The sequence below is a fragment of the Pipistrellus kuhlii genome, unplaced genomic scaffold (assembly GCF_014108245.1).
Source record: "Pipistrellus kuhlii isolate mPipKuh1 unplaced genomic scaffold, mPipKuh1.p scaffold_m20_p_1, whole genome shotgun sequence".
In the NCBI taxonomy this organism is placed as follows: domain Eukaryota; kingdom Metazoa; phylum Chordata; class Mammalia; order Chiroptera; family Vespertilionidae; genus Pipistrellus; species Pipistrellus kuhlii.
The window spans coordinates 92,240,782-92,257,927 of NW_023425404.1; the positions used below are offsets into that span (position 1 = coordinate 92,240,782).

At 39.9% G+C, this 17,146-nt stretch overlaps 1 protein-coding gene across 14 annotated transcripts in view; it reads left to right on the top strand.

Moving 5' to 3' along the window:
* The window catches only part of MYO9A (myosin IXA), a 384,919-nt gene that overhangs the window by 333,545 nt on the left and 34,228 nt on the right, over window positions 1–17,146 (top strand). For 11 of the 14 annotated variants that reach the window (XM_045587331.1, XM_045587304.1, XM_036457057.2 and 8 more), the window contains 5 exons: window positions 1,113–1,241; window positions 2,741–2,846; window positions 3,555–3,686; window positions 5,900–6,023; window positions 7,563–7,616. In XM_045587331.1, coding sequence (XP_045443287.1) covers window positions 1,113–1,241; window positions 2,741–2,846; window positions 3,555–3,686; window positions 5,900–6,023; window positions 7,563–7,616 — 545 coding nt within the window. The remainder of the gene's footprint in view (window positions 1–1,112; window positions 1,242–2,740; window positions 2,847–3,554; window positions 3,687–5,899; window positions 6,024–7,562; window positions 7,617–17,146) is intronic. The other 3 variants (XM_045587302.1, XM_036457081.2, XM_045587314.1) reach the window with 2 other exon arrangements.

Below are 17,146 nucleotides of genomic sequence, written 5' to 3' on the forward strand. Positions count from 1 at the left end.
AGAAACTGAACGTGAAACCTGGGCTTGTGCCCTGACCAGAAATTTAACTGGCGACCTTTTCGTGCATGGGATATTGCTCAATCAAATAAGCCGCACAGACCAGGAGACTTTTGTTTTTATGTGGTCAATTCAGCAAACATATATTGATTGTGTCATTTATACAAGACATTATTAGATACTTTCAGACAAATCTCATTTAATTGTTTTAACAATTTTAAGATTATGATATCTGTAATTTGCAAAGAAAAATTTAGGTTCGGGGAAATTAAGCTGTTGATGATACAGGGCACTGAGCTATTAGCTGTTATATAAATCTTCACAACAATCCTATAAATTAGGTATTATTATCCATATTATAGGTAAAGAAACACAGGTTTAAAGACTCATCACCCTTCAATAGTCAAGCTGGAATTTGACCCCAAATCTTCAGACTTCATATTCTAAACTATTGCCTGTTAATCTCTATTTTTCTGATTCCAAGTATAGTTTGCAATGCATCTTACTGCCTTCTTACATTGATGATATAGTTATTTAAACTGATAATTACTGGGTTGAACATGTAGCTGTGAACAGCTTTAGCTACAGCTCTGGAATGTATCCAGGGGTTTGACTTTGGTTTCATTCTCAACAGAGTAAAGGTATTTCCTTTACATTTCCTAAGCTCAATAATTATTCTCCTTTCATCTCTAAGAATGACTTAAAATCAACCTAACTTTTAGAAAATGTCGGCTGGGACTTTTTTCCATTTGCCATCCAAAGCATTGTTACTAAAAGTGTGGTTCAAGACAAATATAACAAGGTAAGTACAGAAGTTGAGAGTAAGAGTTTGGAAACTGTTAGAGCAATTTAACAGTACTTTGAAAACATGGTCTTTTATTTTACACATGGATCAGTCTATAACAGATTTGGAAAACAAACATAAACTGCTCATTTACTAACTATAGTTTGAAGCACTGTTCCAAAGCATGGGATTAGATTGTAGAAAATATAAATTAGTCAGCCTGATTAAGAACATCAAGACTTCTTTTGGTGATGATAGTTTCTGAAATGAATTATTTGAATCTTTTTGCATGTTTTGTCTTTATTATATAAAAACTTTTATCTATAAATAGATGCTGAGAGTGTAAGCCTAGATGACTATAACATACATGTCATTGCAAGTGTATTCAAACAATGGCTTCGTGATTTGCCCAATCCACTCATGACCTTTGAGCTGTATGAAGAATTTCTTCGAGCTATGGGTAAGCACAGGCTTCCTGAGTTTGCGGGAAAGCCTACACTTGGGTAAGGAATGCCACCTTTGTTATAGATTATTTAGGCATCCTCTAGTCTAGTGGTTTTACCATGAAGATCCAAAAGTATAAATATAAAACTGGCAGTAAATGTTGACTTTTTAAGAGTCTCATTAAAATGTCAGTATCCTAAAAGTTTTCTGAGTTGTTTGTTTGTCACAAACAGATTGCAAGACTAGGGTTACAAACAAATTAAAAGATTAAATTGGATATGTTACAGGCACCTCTCACAGACACCAGAGAGGTGTTATGGGACAGCCCATGAGTGGGAAGGAGAGGTCTGTTTCCTCAATGGTTCCTGTCTTCTTGTATGAATGAATTCAAACAAGTGACTCCAGATAACTGCATTGCGTTAATGTTATTAAGAAAGTAAAGCATTAAAATTTATTAAAGAAATAAGGCAAGCAAATCTATCTGGCATGAAGCACGGATGGGCTCTCAGCTAATCTGAAGAGTGAGTGTGCTATGGGAATGGGTTCTGCATTATATACTTTTCTGTCTAAAATTTTTAAAATTCCTCTGCTACATATCTTAGTACAGGTTAACTCTAAAGGTGCCTCTCTCTCTCTCTCTCTCTCTCTCTCTCTCTCTCTCTCTCTCTCTCTCTCTCTCTCTCTCTCTCTCTCTCTCTGTTATGGCTTTCTCAGAATTTATGAGAAGCACCTGGCAATTCAGAGACTGTTGGCTTTTCTATTTAAGCAGGGATGACATAAGACTGCACTTTTCCTTCCCTCTTCTTTCTCCTCTCTGCCTCCCCCTCGTCCTTTCCCCCTCTCCTGCATTTTTTGGACAAACATTAACCATTTGCTCTCATGCATCCTTGATTGGGGGAAGATAAAAGGACTAGCTATTTATAAGCTGACTGCAGGCTGCCAAACTGGCCTTGTTTAATTTTCTTATGTCAGTTTCCCTATTCCTCCCAGCATGGAATTTTCCTAGCTGCTTCTTAAACTATAGCAGGATATTAAGGGTTGGTTTATGATCATTTAAATTGTGGATCTAGGCAAGAACTCTGTGTAAAGCTGGATGTCTATTTTATGCCAGGCCTAATAGGTTATGGAATTTAGTTTTTCAGTTCTGATAGGTAGACTATGGATAAAGGCCTAGAAGTATTTAGTCTCTAAGGCATGATTTCTCAAAGTCCCATAAGACTTATTTAAAAATTATATGGCAGTTGATTAATTTTAATGGGGGATTAGTTGGCCACCAAAATGCCTGAAAAACGAAGGCATGTCTTTCTCCTTGTAATCAAGGATTACTGGAATATAGAAAAAAACTCAGAATGAAAATATAATTCAACCAATGAGAGATAAGTGGTAACTGAGTGACAACTACCTCTCCTAAAACTCTAGAGCCATTCTCCCCTGCTACCTAGTGTCTATTCAGGAAGAATATGCTGTATATAAGAGGGAATATTCAATCTTATTTGCTGCTCTTACTGTTTTTAGGTCTTCAGGAGAGGAAAGAGACAATCCGTGGTGTATACTCTGTGATTGATCAGCTCTCCCGAACTCATCTTAATACACTGGAACGCCTCATCTTTCATCTTGTCAGGTATCTTGTTCAAGAAGCAAGGGATGTCTAAGAATTCCTTTTGGATTCTTTTAAATAAATGAAGAGCTCTTTTACTTGGAAAACTGATAGATCATTTTTTCCCTATATATAAAGTCAATGCCTGAAAGAAATAATGAATAATTCCTTGGAGCAGAAATCCTCAGACTAGTTGGACAATCTGGCAGGTGCTTCTCTGCTCTATTTGAATCAAGTAACAACTTTAGCCTCAGAGTGGCACTGTGTAGCCTGACCTGTTATTTGAATCCTGAACTAGAAAGTAAGTAAATTAGGAATGGACTGATCAAAGAGACTTCAGAAGTAGTTCTCTTCCTCTGAATGTAAATATCAGCAGTACTTTGGAAAGAAACCATCTTTCTTTTTAGATAAATAAGACTATCTAAAAATGCCTTGAAGTTTCTACTCTATATTCTTCAGACATGTTCATCTAGTAATGGTAACCTGGAGCCATGGACCATAGATTTCTCTTGATAGGCTATCTGCTGGCCTACATTGCTTCAAAGAAGGAACAGAGTAAAAGTGTGTTTTCTGGAGGCAAAGAAACAGTTTTCAGAAAAGCCTACAGTATCGCCCTTCAACTATTATGAATGTCCTTCAGTACTATGTATTTTATGGCTACATCTTTGTCATCTCTTTTGCCTACCTCCCTACTATTTTCTCTTTGTTTCACTTGGGATCTTTTTTTTTTAGGATTGCTCTGCAGGAAAACACTAATCGAATGTCTGCTAATGCTTTAGCCATTGTGTTTGCACCCTGCATTCTACGCTGCCCTGATACCATTGACCCACTACAAAGCGTGCAGGACATCAGTAAAACTACCACGTAAGGCCAGTCACCATCACCTCTTCAGTGTAGTCACTTTATCCAGATATCAAACATAGTAAATTATTTTATAAGCTTAGATTATTTTTAAAATATTTCTGGCCCTAGCTGGTTTGCTTAGTGGATAGAACATTAGCCTGCAGACGGAAGGGTCCCAGGTTCGATTCCTATCAAGGGCACAGGCCTGGGTAGTGGGCTTGATCCCCAGAAGGGGGCATGCAGGAAACAGCCAGTCAATGATTCTTTCTCATCATTGATGTTCCTATCTCTCCCTCGTATTTCCTTTCTAAAATAAAACATATATATATATATATATTTTTTTTTAAAAGGTTTCTGGACACCTTGGGTTTTTTAATGCTAAAATTCTTTAAGAGTCTGTTCAAGTGAGCATCATTGTTTTGAGGATTCTATTTTTTAAATTTGGCTTTTCTTGTTCATTTGGATAGAGGATCATTCCAATATGCCAAAGTTGTGGATTCTATCCCCAGTAAGGAATACGTAATGAATCCTGTCTAATAAAGAGGGAATATGTACATGAATCAGTTTGGCTCAGTGGATAGAGCATCGGCCTGCAAACTGGGGGGTCCCAGGTTTGATTCTGGTCAAGGGCATGTGCCTTGGTTGTGGCATATCCCCAGTGGGAGGTGCAGAGGAGGTAGCTGATCGATGATTCTCTCTCATCGATGTTTCTAACTCTCTATCCCTCTTCCTTCCTCTTTGTAAAAAGTCAATAAAATATATTTTAAAAAAAGAGGGAATATGCTAATTGACTATCATGCCCTCACAAAGACGACAGCACCCTTAGCCCCCCAGCTGCCCAGGGCCGGCCCGAGGCACAGGCAAGCTTCAGATGGTGGCTGCCCAGCCACACCAGGGCTGGTCCAAAGCGCAAGCAAGCCTCGGTTAGTGGCTGCCCAGCTTTCCAGGCTGGCAAGGCTTGTGCTGCCAGCAGTGGCAGCAGCAGAGGTATGATGGGGGCATTGCCTTTCCCTGATCGACAGGTCGCCCCCCTTCTCTGAGGGCTCCTGGACTGTGAGAGGGGGCAGGCCAGACTGAAAGACCCTCCCCTCCAGTGCATGAATTTTCATACACTGGGCCTCTAGTACATAAATATTATACTGTAAATGGAACATCACTTGATCTCTTTCTTTCTCTCAAATCAATAAAAGAAATAACAAAATGGTTGAAGCAAAGTGTCAACCTTTTTAAACTTTTTATTTTTTTATTTTTTAAATATATTTTATTGATTTTTCACAGAGAGGAAGGGAGAGGGATAGAGAGCTAGAAACATCGATGAGAGAGATACATAGACCAGCTGCCTCCTGCACACCCCCCACCGGGGATGTGCCCACAACCAAGGTACATGCCCTTGACTGGAATCGAACCCGGGACCTTTCAGTCCGCAGACCGACCCTCTATCCACTGAGCCAAACCGGTTTTGGCAACCTTTTTAAACTTTTTTTAAAAAAATGTATTTTATTGATTTTAGAGAGGAAGGGAGAAAGAGATAGAAACATCAATAATGAGAGATAATTATCCATCAGCCACCTCCTGTACTACCCCTACTAAGGTTTGAGCCTGCAACCCAGGCATGTGCCCCTGACCTAGAATCAAACTATGACCTCCTGGTTCACAGGTCGATGCTCAACCACTGAGCCACAGCAGCCTGGCAAGTGTCAACCTTTTTTTAAAAATAAAATAAAATTTGGCTTTTATTAAGGAATGCTATGGTTTCTAAATGTATTTTAAAATTCCAATTTTCCAAATTATATATACTTTGTATCTTTTTGTAATCTAGTCTGGTCTTATGGCTCTGAATTCTTTTGCCCTTAGTATTCCTATATTTTACATTGGCCTTTTTCTTTGTGAGCCTCTGCTTTCCTTCAGGATTAGTGGCTCTTATATGCAAAAGGAGGTTTGAAAAAAATACTGGTGTTTGTGTCCTGTCCCTACAGTGTAGTCTGATTTAATTGTTTCAGGGTATGTCCTGGGCTTTGGACTTTATAACCACTCCTCAGATGGGTACTGAAGTGCAGCCAAAGTTCTGAACCACCATTCTAAACCCTGTCTCTTAGCTCATAAAATAAGGGATGTTGATTTTTCTTTTTCTTCTGACCATCTACCACACTTAGCTGAAAGACAGTCTGTGGAAGTTATACTTTATTTGACTTACTTTAGCTCTTAACAGTTTTCTCTCTTTCCTCCCATTTCAGTTGTGTGGAGCTGATTGTTGTGGAACAAATGAATAAATATAAGGCTCGTCTCAAAGACATCAGTAGCTTGGAATTTGCTGAGAATAAAGCAAAGACCAGGTTGTCACTCATTCGTAGATCAATGGTAAGATTCACAATGTGAAATCACAGGGGAAAATGAGAGCCTTCCTGGGATTTTAAGTGTGCATTAATGGTGGAGAGAGAGATTATTCTCTGAGTCTTTTTCACATGAAACAAGTAAAAAAAAAAAAATTAATCAAATTTCACGGTACTTTACTTATTTATGGATGATAAAGAACATTATAAACTGAAGAGCCAAAAGATAGATATAGAGACAATAAAGCAACAAGCAGACTGTCAAATTACAGCGGGGAGTTTAGGGAGATCTGGGGGAGATAGGAGATCAACTGAAGGACTTATATATTCAATACATGCATATAAGTACAGCCAATGGACACAAAACTCTGGGGAGGGAGGGCTTGTATGGAAGGAGGGGGGGGGTAATGGTATATGTACAAAGATAATTTAAAAAATTTAAAAATAAATAAAAATTTAAAAAAGAGCAAAAAAAAAATTTTTTTTCCCACGGTACTATGGATGCCTTAAGTAGGATTTTAAAAATCAGGTATTTGAATAAAATGTTGGTGGTTTAATAATCTGCCCTATTTTCTTTTCCTGTTCTTTCTTTGAAAACTTAACCTATCTTAACTTTCTTCTCTACTTCCTTCCACCATCTGTTTCTACCCCCAAACATTATCATTTTTGTTGGTCCTGCCAATACTCCTGGGATGTAGAGAACTTAACCAACTGCAAAAATATGATTTATAAGTAATTAGAATTTTATCTATGAGTCTACCATTTCCAAATAAAGATTCTTCAAGGGTTTATTGTTGTGTTTTGAGAAAAGCTTTGCAAAAATGATATTTTCTCCATTTGGCCACCTTTCTGTTTACTATTTTCATTTGTAACTAATGACATATTTTTATAAATAATTCCAGTTCTCATTGACCAATAATCAATAGGATCTGGATAACTGGAAAACTACTTTGAATTAAAGTTTAATTATTGCCCATTTTTTACCCTTCCCCTCAATTGTAAAACAAAATTGTAGTGATGAACACCCTCTCAGATACCCAGTAAATCTTTAAAGAGAAGCAGGCTTCCCCCATCATCATACTTGTGTATTTCCAGTGGCACAGCAATACTTCTTCCATCTTCATGATTTATATTTAGATTAATATTAAAATAACTGTCTTCCTTCAATATTAAAACTGTCTGGCACAGAACAAGTACTCAACCAATGTCTATTGGTTAGATTAGAAGTGTCTTTTCTAAAAACAAACATAAAGATAGACTTTTTTCCAACCAGTAAAGCCTATCACAGGATACTATCTAAATTTTTTCCTCAGAAAATGAGAAAAGAAGCCCCATTTAAAAGTGAAACCCTTTCTGTAGTATGAATTTTTAGGAACTCAGTACTGAGAGGCTCAGTTTAGCTCATCTGGGTAGGAAAGGAAGAGACCTTTTACTGAAAAGCTACTATTCAAAGCAGGTAGGCTAGTTGTGTTTTTTTGCTGATGCTGCAGAATAAGTCCACTGAAATGAGACAATGACATGTACATTCTAACCTTCTGCTTTCCTTTTCATGTCCTTCCTAATCCAGAAACCTGTACTAATTGCAGTTAGATTTATGAGCATTACCCGCAGTTCAGTCTCGGTATGTATAATATTGCAGTGTGTCACAGCCACTTTACATTATTGTCTCTCATCCATCCAAGAGTTGTTCTACTCCGTCTATAATTCATGCTTGTCCATCCTCAGTGTGCAGCCCCAGTTAAGACCCACTTCCTAATCAGCCTTCACTTTATTTTCTCTTACTCTCTTTCTTTAGAACCTTCATTTTCCTTCCTCTGTAACATGCAGCTGAACAATCTCCATATACAATATACTAATTTTTCCTCTTTGTCAGATAAACCTTGTGGTTTCTTCTTTGGTTGGATCATTAAAAGGTGAATATTGAAAGCATTGAGTTACCAAATTAATTTCTGTTTTCTGAGCCTTGTTCTCAGCAGTCTCCTTCATTTATTACTTGAAATATCTATTGCTACTTCCAACATTCTCCACTATTAATAATGCTAATTATATATAGTCCATTCATACCTGTGACCTCAGTGGTGTCTTCCCAGGTATAAAAGTATGGCTCTTATCCAATTAGTATTTTTTAAACTGAGCAGCAAATAGTATTGTGCAAATTGTGGCCTGGTTCTAGACTTAAATATCACGGTATAATAAAACTTACATCAGGATTTTATTAATTATAGAAAATTGAGAACACCACTATATAGGGAAACTAATGTAACCAATTCTTTGAGGATTTCAACTTGCTGGCAAGTAAATACAAATCAGTTTTGCTTTTTATCTAGTAACTGTCTTCTAATTATAACTCTACCGTGCCAAACTCTTTTCCTACTGAATATTAACTACCTTAACAATACCTTCTCACTATTCCATAGTACTCAAATGCTATAGTCTTATTTTAGTATTTAAGACGTAGTTCTTTTCATATTATAACTTCAGTCACGGGCTTGATGAAGTACTCTTATCACTTTATCCAAGGACAAACTGATCTTAATCTGGGGTTGGAAACTTTAGGGGTAGATAAGTAGGGGTTTGTTTCTTTTATTTTTTATTTTTATTTTATTTATTTTTTTGGTCACACACTTCTGCCCTCTCTTTTTCTTGTGTTTTCTTCCTCTGGTGTTGAAGCTAGGAGGAGTGATGGGGAGGCAGAAGTCTTCATGATATCCCAGTGTTGAGGAGGCACCTCTCTTTCTTGGTTGTTCCACAGTAATTTCAAGCTCTTTGTCAACAGACTAAATGAAAATGAGTGATAGCTCAAGTTTACCCTGATAACAGTGGGCATGGTCCTATTCCATTTCCAGAGGCATTGATGCCATCCCATGCAAGATTTAGTCACATCTTCTAGCTAAACATGACTGATAGCATTCATACCTAGTGATTCTGATATGTATTTGTTTTGTAAGACTTTATCCTATCAAATCTACCTCTTACTGCATAATGGGAAAGAGGAGGTTACATTTTTTTATACTTCTTGGGAACCAGCAACTCAGGGTGGACAATAGTTTTGCCTATCTCTCTACCACCACACTCTCTCTCAATTTCTCTTTTAACTTGTTCATATAACAAGGAGGCAAATCAGTAAATCTTGTGCCTATATAGATAACCAAATGGGATGAAATACCAGTGTGTCTTTCTTTTAGATGACCTCAAACTTAGATTCTTACTCTGTGGATTCACATGCAACTGCTTTTTTCCCCAAAGAGGAAATGGAATATCCTCTTTTCATAAACTCTGTGTTTTCCTCCAAGTCCAATAAACCTCTTTTCGGCCTTTCTAGGTTCACACCGAGGGAAGGTGTTGTAATATTGACGATAGGGCTGGTTCAATAAATTGGTGCCTCTCAGTAAGCCCTAAGAGTACCAACTACTGTTAGTTCCTTGAAGTTAGAAGAAGAGGTATTTAATTTGGACTTTATCCACAGTTTTGGAACGAGAAAAAAATCCCACTTAACGTCCTATTGCATATGCATTTAGCTGTAGAAAAGACTATAGGCTCAGTCTTAAGAATAAGACTGTGTCTAGGACATATTTGATATTCAGTAAGCATCTATGGAAAATTGAATCTAGAAGAGATAGAAGTTAGTATTAAGTTAGTTTTGGATATCCATTAAAAATAGACTGACTCACCGAAACTGGTTTGGCTCACTGGTAGAGCATCGGTCTGCGGACTGAAAGGTCCCACATTCGATTCCAGTCAAGGGCATGTACATTGGTTGTGGGCACATCCCCGGTAGGGGGTGTGCAAGAGGCAGCTGGTCAATGTTTCTCTCTCATCGATGTTTCTAGCTCTCTATCCCTCTCTCCTCCTCTCTGTAAAAAATCAATAAAATATATATATTTTTTAAAATAGACTGACTCTGCCAAAACCGGTTTGGCTCAGTGGATAGAGCGTCGGACTGCAGACTGAAAGGTCCCAGGTTCGATTCCGGTCAAGGGCATGTACCTTGGTTGCGGGCACATCTCCAGTGAGGGTTGTGCAAGAGGCAGCTGATCGATGATTCTCTCTCATTGATGTTTCTGACTCTCTATCCCTCTCTGTAAAAAACCAATAAAATATATATTTTTTTAAATAGACTGACTCTAATCAAAGTTACTAATGTTCACATATTCATAAATTTTTAAAAATTGCTACTTTAAATACACTAGTGGCTTTTCTGAAGTGTAAACTGGATTTTATAAGAAGTACGTTTTATTATTAACAATGTGAAAAGTCATTTGAGTTGGGTGTTGAAAGATGAGTAGTAATTTAACAAATGGAGAAAAGAAAGAGGAAGACAATTCCAGAGGCAAGGAAGCATGAAGCAGCAATCTATGAATAATAACTACTTTGTTTAGCTAGAACAGGTGTGGAAGTGACAGAAGAATTAGGAAAGGTGGCTTAGAACCATGTGTGCAACATTAAGAATTTAGAATTTTCTACTTTGAAGCATTTTGAAGCTATAGAAAGATTTTTAAGTAGGAATATCACCATCAATGTACCTTTTAGGTAATCTGAAGAGTAATGATTAGAGATGGGCAAAACTAAGAGTCATATATCAGTTAAAAGGCTCTTCCCTTGTAAATAACCATATTTTCCATTACTAAAATGGATTGAACCCTCATAATTTCATTTTGAAGTGATTTTGAAAATATAGATTACCCTTGAACAACATGGGTTTGAACTGCATGGGGCAAGGCAACTTATACATTGTTGTTGTTATTTTCAATATGATAAATACCCAGTCAGCCCTCCATATCACCAGGTTGGGAATCCGAGGATGTGGAGGACTGATTACATGCATTGTTCTATGCCATTTTATTTAGATAAGGTACTTGAACATCCATTGATTTGGGGCAGGAGGTCCATGAACCTGTCAACAATCAATTGAAAAGTGGCAGCTCTAAGGAACCTTAAAGGAAAGTAAAGAGCTATTGTATTCTAAGTGTGGACTTTGACTTACTTGACTCTAACAAAGGGTCCTACCATCCTATATAATAAAAGGCTAATATGCAAATTGTCCCTACGGGTGGGAGTTTGACCCACTGGAAATTAGACATGCACTGACCACCAGGGGGTGGCGTGGAACATGATGGGCGTTGGCAATGTGGCGCTGGCAGCTGGTGGAAGCAGAGGCGCTTCTGGCCCTGATGGGGCCTGATGAGAGCGGGACTGTGGCAGGATGGTGGAACAGGTGAGCAGGCAGCTCCAAGCCAAGGAGGGTGCAAAGGGAGGCCCTGTCTGGCATCCAGGGAAAGGGAGGCCCCAACTGACAGTGGTGGCAGGCATCTGGGAGAAGGGAGGCCCTGGCCAGCAGCCATTAGAGACCCTACCCATGTACGAATTTCATGCACTGGGCCTCTAGTCTATATACCTCAATATATATATAAAAGCCTAAGTGACCGCTTAATCACTTAACTGGTAGTTATGATGCACACTGACTACAAGGAGTCAGATGCTCAAAGCAGGAGCTGCCCCCTGGTGGTCAATTCACTCCCACAATGGAATGTCGCTCAGCTCACCAATGGTTGCCAGATGCCAGGCTCATGGCTGGCGAGTACAGCTGCAGTGGCGTGAGCCTCTCCCACAGATACTTCCCCTATGCACCCTTCCTCCATCTGGTCTGGGATTGGGACTGGCATCAGAACTGACTGGGCATGAGCTTCTTGGTCATGGATATACTGGTATTGCCCTAGGACGGGCAAATAGAGACTGCAACGGAGTAGCAGCAAGCCAACCAAGCAATGGTGGCGGCAGGTGCAATAGGGCTGGGATGAGCGGGAGTGGCATGGCACCCGGCCCAGGCTCCTCCCTGGCCACCTGCAGCTTTGAGCACTACTACAACCCTTGAGGGATGTTGGACTGCGGTTTTGGCTGATCCACACAGGCCAGGCCGAGGGACCCCACCAGTGTACAAATCTGTGCAGCGGGCCTCTAGTTTTCTTATATTAATGCATAGTGTTTAAGTCTGTTAGTCATATTCAGGTGACTTGACATAATGAGGATTAGATTCAGAGAATGAGAATTTTCTTTGAATGTAGAGGCATTCTTACTGTTATTGGTACTGATCAGCCAGTATTTTAAAAAAGATGTAATTGTCCTAGCTGGTTTGTGGCTCAGTGGATAGAGTGTTGGCCTGCGGACCATAGGGTCCCGGGTTTGATTCCAATCAGGGGCATGTACCTTGGTTGCAGGCTCTTTCCCCGCCCGGGTCCTGGTTGAGCTTGTGCAGTAGGCAACCAGTCGATGTGTTTCTCTTAAATCAATGTTTCTCTGTCTTTTTCTCTCTCTTCCACTTTCCCTAAAAATCGGTGGGAAAACAGCTTCTGGTGAGAATTAACAACAAAAAAACAAACAAAAGATATAATCTACTAGAAGCCCAATGCATGAAGATTTCCTGGCTTCTGGCACCACCTTCACTCTGGCCAGAGCCGCCTTTCCACCTTTCTACATTGCTCAGAGGCTCGGTGCAGCTGGGGGTGGTACACAATGCCTGCATTGTCACCATGGCAATGACGCAAGCATCCTGCCCCCTGCCGCTCAGCACCTGTGTATGCAAATTAACCCGCCATCTTTGCTGGTTAATTTGTATACTCACTCCTGATTGGCTGGTGGGCATATCGTAGGTAAGGTCCATTTACATGTTAATCTTTTATTAGGTAGACTAGAGTCCCGGTGCACAAAATTCTTGGTTGGGGGTGTTGTTCCTCAGCTCAGGTAAGGAGCCTTGGTAAGGAGCTTTTTTTTTCCTTTCAGTGTCTCCTTGAGTGGAGGCCAGGGCTGGCTGGAAGCAGGTATCAGGGATTTATTTATCTTCTATAATTGAAACTTTGTAGCCTTGAGCAGAGGCCAGGGCCGGCTAGAAGCAGGTATCTGGGATATATGTATCTTATATCATTAAAACGTTGTAGCCTTGAGCAGAAACCAGGGCCAGCCAGGGCGGGCAGGAAGCTTAGCTTCCTCCATTGCTGCGGGAAACCCAAGACTCCTGCTCACTCCAGCTCCATGGCAGCTGCCATCTTTGTTGGGTTAATTTTGCATACTAGCTCCTGATTGGGTCTAGCGAAGTGAGGGTTAATTTGCATGTTTCTCTTTTATTAATGTAGATACTTATAATAGGGTAATATGCAGATTGGTCGGGATGCCATCACAGTAACGACTGATCAGGAGGCTCTGCGCACAGCAGATGTGGGTGGGCAGGAACTTGCAGTGTTGGGGATGAGGGCAGGGGACGCAGGGCCAGGTGGAGGGCAACCTATATTCCCTACATGGTGGTGGCGGCTGTGAGCAGCGCCAAGCAGAGCCTGCAGGCCGAGCTGAAGCAATGCCTGCAGGCCATCAGTGCTGAGATAACAGTGAAAGGGTGGAGTGGTGATGCCCTGTTCCCTCGGAAGTCAGTGCGGCGACAAGCTCGCCTCCATGGGGCTAATGCAGGTGCTAAGGCAGAAGCAGGTGCAGATAGGCACACCTGGTGGGCATGGGGCAGCCCTTGCTGAGGTGCCTTTGGTCAGCGTTCGAGGTTGGGAACCCAGAGGAGGTGAGGAGGTCCGTCCTCTCAGTAAAACAGTGGGATAGTCAGGGTGCTGCAGAGAAGGAATGTGCACTTTGGGTGCCCTGACTGGGCCTCGCTCACTCGGCCTAGCACACTCTTGCCGGGCAGTGGATGACAGGATGTGCTTTTCCAAGTTAATGAGAGAAAACATTGATTCTCCCACTGCCCGCGAAGATGGAAAGAGGAGTTGGGAGACATGCGGGGAGTGAGTAGGCTTACCTGTGTGGGATTCCAAATCTGCCATTGGTTCCTTTCACTGCTGACTAGAGATATACAGGGTGCCCCCCCCCCTAATGTATACACACTTTGAATACCTGCCAATTCCAATTGATTTAAGCATGAAAAGAAAGAAAGAACAATGGAGCTGTCATCTGTTAAAAGTGTGGGCCTAAACCAGCAGTCAGACATCCCCCGAGTGGTCCTGGATTGAAGAGGGTGCAGGCCAGGCTGAGGGACCACACTCCCCCATGCATGATTTTATCCCCCAGGCTTCTAATAGACATATAACATTTTTTAATTGTAGGTGTACAACATGATTATTTGATAAACGTATATATTGCAAAATGATTATTATAATAAATTTAGTTAACATCCATTACTTCACATAGTTATAGTCTTTATCCGTGTGATGAGAACTGGTAGTGTTATCCTTGATAACACTGTAGTCAGAATATTTCCTACTCTGTTTCTTCCTAACTCCCTTCCAGAGATCATTATGGTGAGCACAAGGCATTACTTGAAGATATGCATGCAGCAGTCATGTATTCGATAAGAGCCAGTGCTGAAGAGGATTAGGCATGGGATCTCTTGGGGGTAATAGGCAAAAGACGAACAATATTTGGGTTCTTTTTCTGAAAAAGAAGCACCTCTTTCGAATCCTTATAATCTTCTCTCAGATGGGGACAAACAGGAAGATAAATTATATAGGGAATTCTTACAGAAAAGAGAGGAAGAACTACAGTAATACATGGCAAAGGAACTTGACTTTTTCAGTAAGCCTGCTAATTAGGTTTGGGAGAATAAAAAGCAGAAGATAGAAAGAGACAATAATTTAAGATTTAATGTGGTGTTGAGATGCTAGGATTATATGTGAGTGAAGAGAAAGCGAAGAGTTCACAAAATGGTAGAGTGATCCAAGGAGGTTATGTGTTTAGAGAACAAAAAGTACAGAATACTAAACAAAAATAAATTACGATGGTTCCCTATGTGATTTTTGCTATTAGAAGGAGATAACCCCAACCCCTCAGTGGAGATAATCCCTTCTCACCCTCAGCCCTGGCTTGTGTGAGTTGGTCTTAGTCCCTCTCGCAACCCTACTCTTCCTACTGGTGTGGAGGTGGTTTGTGCCTTGTTGAAAAAGTCTCCTCTTCAGTTAGTCTTCAATTGGTAATACAGAGTGAATGTTCCCAAATTTAGTTTTATTTCCAGTTTGATTCTGGGAGGCAGTGCAAGAAAAATCCCACTGACTCCACTGCCATGCTAGCTCCTTTTCACATAACATACTTACTATTTTTTTTGTGTGTGTGTGTGTGTGTGTTTTTTAATATATCTTATTGTTTTGTGTGGGGTTTTTAAAATATATTTTATTGATTTTTTACAGAGAGGAAGAGAGGGATAGTCAGAAACATCGATGAGAGTCATCAATCAGCTGCCTACTGCACATCCTCCACTGGGGATGTGCCCGCAAGCAAGGTACATGCCCTTAACCGGAATCGAACCTGGGACCTTTCAGTCTGCAGGCCGAAGCTCTATCCACTGAGCCAAACCGGTTTCAGCTCTTATTGTTTTTTTACAGAGAGGAAGGGAGAGGGATAGAGAGTCAGAAACATCAATGAGAGAGAAACATCCATCAGCTGCCTCCGGCAAACCTCCCACTGGGGATGTGCCCACAACCAATGTACTTGCCATTGACTGGAATCAGTCCATAGGCTGATGTTCTATCCATTGAGCCACACCTGTAGAACCATACTTACTGTTTTTATTTTCATTTTTTTCATTTTTTTATTAAGGTATTATATGTGTACATATCTTACCATTGCCCCCTCCCCTCCATTCCCATTTATCCCTCCCTCCCCAGAGTTTTTTGTCCATTGGTTATGCTTATATACATGTATACAAGTCCTTCTGTTGATCTCTTATCTCCCCCATATCTCCCTACCTTCCCTGCTATAATTTATCGGTGTGTTTGTTGCTTTACTGTCTCTGTATCTATCTTTTTGCTCATCAGTTTATAATGTTCTTTATTATTCATAAATAAGTGAGATCATGTTGTGTTTTTCTTTCATTGGCTTATTTAACTCAGCATAATGTTCTCCAATTCCATCAAGGTCGCTGCAAATTATAAGAATTCCTTTTTTATGGCAGCATAGTATTCCATTGTGTAGATGTACCATAGTTTTTTTATCTAATCATCTGCTGATGGGCACCTAGGCTGTTTCCAAATCCTAGCTATTGTAGATTGTGCTGTTATGAACATAGGGATGCATATATCCTTTTTGATTGGTGTTTCTAATTTCTTAGGATATATTCCTAGGAGTGGGATTACTGGGTCAAATGGGAGTTCCATTTTCAGTTTTTTGAGGAAACTCCATACTGTTCTCCACAGTGGTTGCACCAGTCTGCATTCCCACTAGCAGCGCACGAGGGTTCCTGTTTCATCGCAACCTTGCCAACAGTTGTCATTTGTTCATTTGTTGATGTTAGCCATTCTGACAGGTGTCAGATGGTACCGCATTGTTGTTTTGATTTACATCTATTGGATAATTAGTGACTTTGAGCATGTTTTCATGTGCCTCTTAGCCTTCCTTCTACCTTCTTTTGAAAATATTCTATTTAGTCCATTGCCCATTTTTAATTGGATCATTCATCTTCCTTTTATTTAGTTGTATAAGCTGTCTGTAGATTTTGGAGATTAAGCCTTTATCAGTAATAATATTTGCAAATATGTTTTCCCATACAGTGGGCTTTCTTGTTGTTTTGTTGATAGTTTCTTTTGCTGTAAAAAAGCTTTTTATTTTGATGTAGTCCCATTTGTTTATTTTCTCTTTAGCTTCCATTGCCCTAGGGGCAGTATCAGTGAAGAAGTTCGTTTGGCATATGTCAGAGATTTTGCTACCTGTGGATGCCTTTAGTATTTTTATGGTTTCCCATCTTAAGTCCTTTATCCATTTTGAGCTTATTTTTGTGTATGGTGTAAGTTGGTGATCTAGTTTCATTTTTTTTTTTTTTTTGCATGTATCTGTCCAATTTTCCCAACACCACTGATTGAAGAGACTGTCTTGACTCCATTGTATGTTCATGCCTCCTTTGTCAAATATTAATTGAGTATAGAGGTTTGGGTTGATATCTGGATTCTCTATTCTATTCCATTGATCTATATGTCTGTTCTTGTGCCAGTACCAGGCTGTTTTGAGAACAGGGGCTTTGTAATACAGCTTGAAATCTGGTATTGAGATACCTCCTACTTTATTCTTCTTTCTCAGGATTGCTGTGGCTTTTTGGGGTCTTTTTTTGTTTTGTTTTGTTTCAGATGAATTTTTTGGAGAGTTCTTTCTAGGTTTGTGAAATATGCTGTTGGT